At 43.5% G+C, this 4,076-nt stretch overlaps 1 protein-coding gene across 1 annotated transcript; it reads left to right on the plus strand.

Moving 5' to 3' along the window:
* Positions 1–87: 87 nt before the first annotated feature.
* Positions 88–2,622, plus strand: LOC118355501 (60S acidic ribosomal protein P1-like). Its single transcript, XM_035719900.2, has one exon. The coding sequence runs from the start codon at positions 2,073–2,075 to the stop codon at positions 2,415–2,417; it is 345 nt and encodes a 114-aa protein (XP_035575793.1). The 5' UTR covers positions 88–2,072; the 3' UTR covers positions 2,418–2,622.
* The last annotated feature ends 1,454 nt before the right edge of the window (positions 2,623–4,076 follow it).

The following is a 4,076-nucleotide window of genomic DNA, read 5'->3' on the forward strand; positions in this document are numbered from 1 at the left end:
GTAAAATATCCTAGGAAGTTTTGTAAAGAAAATCCTATAAGCCTAGCCCCCATCTATGAGATTCTGATTCTCTTGGCCCATGGCAGTGGCTGTGGATCCTTGGAATTTTAACCATGCCTCCAGGTGATTGTAATGTGCCAGTGGGGGTGAGGACCAGAGTTCCCCAGGCTGGTGACTGCCCTCACCCCCAGGAATTCCCATACCTCTGGGCTGGAGCCGCTCTGCCCTCCTTTCTAACTCTAGGAGTCCACATGCCTGGTATCATGTGTATGTAGTCATGTGGACTTGCTTCCATCCTGGCCTTCTGTAATTCACTCTGAGGCACAGCAGCCAGAGTGGTGCTTTTTAAACCTAAATCAGGGATGCCTGGGTGACTCAATGGTTGAATGTTTGCCTTTGGCTCAGTGTATGATCCCGGGGTCCCAGGATAGAGTCCCGCATCAGGCTCCCTGCAGGGAGCCTGCTTCTCCCTCTGCCTGTGTCTATGCCTCTCTCACTGCCTCTCTCATGAATAAATAAATCAGATTTTTAAAAAATAAATAAATAAACCTAAATCAGATCCCATTCCTTCCCTGCTTCAGCATCTCCAGTGTGTCCCATGTCAATCCCAATACCTCACCATGACCAACAGTGCCCTGCTGTTCCCCCTCTCATTTCCACCCCTCCTGGAACCAGACACTTTCTGTTTCTCAAAAGCACCAAGCTGTCCCCGCCCCCTCGGGGCTTTGCACTTGCTATGCCCTCTGCCTGGGGTGCTCTAGTTGGTGGCTGGCTCTGCTTCATCCTCTGGGCCTCAGAGCTGTCCTTTCCAGAGAAGCCTTTGCTGAATGGTCCATCTGGTCCTTTTTCTCCATACCTGTGGCTTCCTATCTCATCCCAGGGAATACCCCCCTACTAGAGAATGAGCTCTATGAGAACAGGGAACTTGTATAACTGGTTTATCACAGTGCCTGGCACAAATGGATTCCCAGTAATTATTTGTTGAACAAATGAGTGAATATGTACATAGAATATGTTTACACATTTAAAATCAAGAATTTTTATGTACATATTTCCTGTATAAAACATGATCAGAGATCTGGAATGGAAATGAATGGAAGGTATTAGGGAAGAGAGCATCAAAGGAGAAGGGAAAGGAACATTTAATGAACACTGACTTAGTACCAGGCACTGTTCTGGGACTTTGCATACATCTGATCCTCATAACAAACAATTGTTAACAAAATTCCAAGGATCTGCAGCCAACAAAAGAATTAGAATCTTGGAGATGGGAGCCAGCTTTATTGCTCCCACTGTACAGATAAAGAAACTGAGACTAAGTTACTCCAAGTTAAACTACCAACAAGTGTCAGAGCAGGTTATAAACCCAAGTTTATTGGACTCCAAGGCAGGCTTGTTCATTGCATCATTCTGGAAAGAGAAATTACCTTAATCCTTACCTCTCTCTACTCTCAGGGAGTAAAAAATCTCTGGTGAATGTGGACCCAGATAGCAATGGCTAATTGTGACTGGAGCTAATTTAGCAGAGGGAGCAGAAGAGATAGGAAAGGAGAGAGAATTTATTAATAGTCTTGCCACTAGATCAATTTAAAATCAACTTAAAATCTCATTTCTTAATTTTATTTGTGATCAGTTAAGAATCTGTACTCCTTTTCTATTGTTAAAAAGAAAAAAAGTATAGTTTGCTGGATTTAAGTTCTCAAAACCTCCTACATATGAGCAAGATTCCCTGGGTCATCAGAATGTCCTGAGGGTACAAAGAACCTTTCTGAACATCAAAATGCATAAACCAGAGGGTTATATTATATAAACCTAAAGGTGTTTGGCCTCATTGACCACCATGGGCTAGTTTGTTTGGGTCCTCGATCTTAAACTTCCAAATCTAATTTCTAGCCAAAGGACTAGAATATACCTTTAGAATATGCTTTAAAAATATCCCCAGAGCTTTCCTCAGGAGCCGCCAAGGTGCTCGGTCCTTCCGAGGAAGTTAAGGCCGCGTTGGGGTGAGGCCCTCACTTCATCAGGTGACCAGCACCACACCCGGCAGCGCCCGCTCAGCCCTGGCCCTCCCGATGGCCTATGTCTTGGAGCTCACCTGCATGGCCTCAGCCCTCCTCCTGCACGACCACGAGGTGATCGTCATGGAGGATAAGATCAATGCCCTCATTAAAACAGCGGGTGTGAATGTTGAACCTTTCTGGCCGGGTTTGTTTGCAAAGGCCCTAGCCAACGTGAACATTGGGAGCCTCATCTGCATTGTAGTAGCTGGTGGACCCAACCCAGCAGCTGGCGCTGCACCAGCAGGAGGTCCTGCTCCTTCCACCACGGCTGCCCCAGCCAAGGAGGAAAACGTGGAAGCAAAGAAAGAAGAATCTGAGGAGTCTGATGATGACATGGGCTTTGGTCTTTTTGACTAAACTTCTACAAGCTGCTCAATAAAAGCTGAACTTTAAAAAAAAAAAATCCTCAGAGGGGCACCTGGGTGGCTCAGTCAGTTGGGATTCCAACTCTTGATTTCAGCGCAGGTCATGATATTGGGGTCCTGGGATGGGCCCTGCCTAGGGTTCCCTGCTCAGCAGGGAGTCTTCTAGTCCCTCTCCCTCTGCCACACCCCCCACTCGTATCTGGACTCTCTCTCACTCACTCAAATAAATAAATAAATAAATAAATAAATAAATAAATAAATAAATAAAATCTTTAAAAAAAATCCCCAGAACTTGGTTTATATCCAGATTCTCTATAATCTTAGTCTTTGGCAACCATTCTGCTCTGAGCCACAGAATGCCTTTTGTTATTTTTAAATGAGTTGGTTCTCAATTAAATCTGATCAAAATACATCAAACTGTCTAGCAAGGGAAATGAGTTAGACACCCTCCTTGCCCATAAAATGCAAATAGCATAATAGTAGCTCGCAGGGATTGTTGTATAGAGGCTTAAGCTTAGGGAAGAACCATCAAGTGAGATATAAACACAATGTGGAGAATCTGTAACATAGGATGAGAAGTTTGCATGCTTCGTTCTGTAGATGATGAGCTGTATTAATTAGAGCTCTTTGGTTTCAGAGGCAGGAACCAATTCTGGGTTAACTGAAGAGAAAAAATGGGCAATCTGTTGGAAGGACACTGGGGAGTTTACAGAATTGAAGGAAGAACTGACCAGGCTAGAGGGGATCTCCAGAGGATGAACTCATGACTCAACCTCAAACCTCCCATCCCTGAATCCCCATTGAAAATGCAGATTTCCAGAAGTATCTGATTGGCTTAGCTTGGGTCATGTGCCCACCTCAGAGGATTTGGGATTGATTGTCCTCCAGAATTTTGCAGAACAGGAAAAGGGAGACGGTTCCCAAAGGAGGATATACTGGCCAGGCAATATGCTCTAGTAGCCACTGAATGCTTCTAAGCATAGAAATGATGTGATTAACATAGATCACATGTTCCTAGGTGTTTGAATCAATAAGTTCGTTTGATCCTTACAACAACCCAGTAATGTAGGCACATTTATTAGTTCCTATCTTTAAAAAATGAGGAAAATTGCAGTTTTGAGAGGTTATATGACTTTTCCCAAGAGGGAAAGCTCTTTTTGAACACTAAACTCTGTTTCTCCTTCCCATATGCTTTTTCTATCCTTTATAGTTATTGGTTTGGCTCTAAACTGTTTAAAGAAAGACCGAGGTAGGAGATGGGTTATAAGCTGTTAGAATCACCCAACATGGAAGAAGGGAGCCAGGCTAGGCCAGTGGGAAGAGGAAGGAAGCAACTAGACGTGAGGCACAAAGCTCAAAAAGTAGTTTGTGAACTAGACTGAGCATTAGAAGCATTGGACACCTTGTTAAAAACACCAATTCTGAGATATCATTTCTGACCTGAACCAGAACGTGGCCTGGGTGGTAATGGAGAGTAAAACACACACCCATACTATGGTGGTAATCATTTTGCAATATGTAAGTGTATCAAATAAACACATCATACACCTTAAACTTACACAATGTTATATGTCAATTATATCTCATAAAGCTGGAAAAAAATTTAAAAAAACACACACCCATCCCCGATATAGGTGATTATTCTATAGCC

Source organism: Canis lupus, chromosome 8 (genome assembly GCF_003254725.2).
Source record: "Canis lupus dingo isolate Sandy chromosome 8, ASM325472v2, whole genome shotgun sequence".
In the NCBI taxonomy this organism is placed as follows: Eukaryota; Metazoa; Chordata; class Mammalia; order Carnivora; family Canidae; genus Canis; species Canis lupus.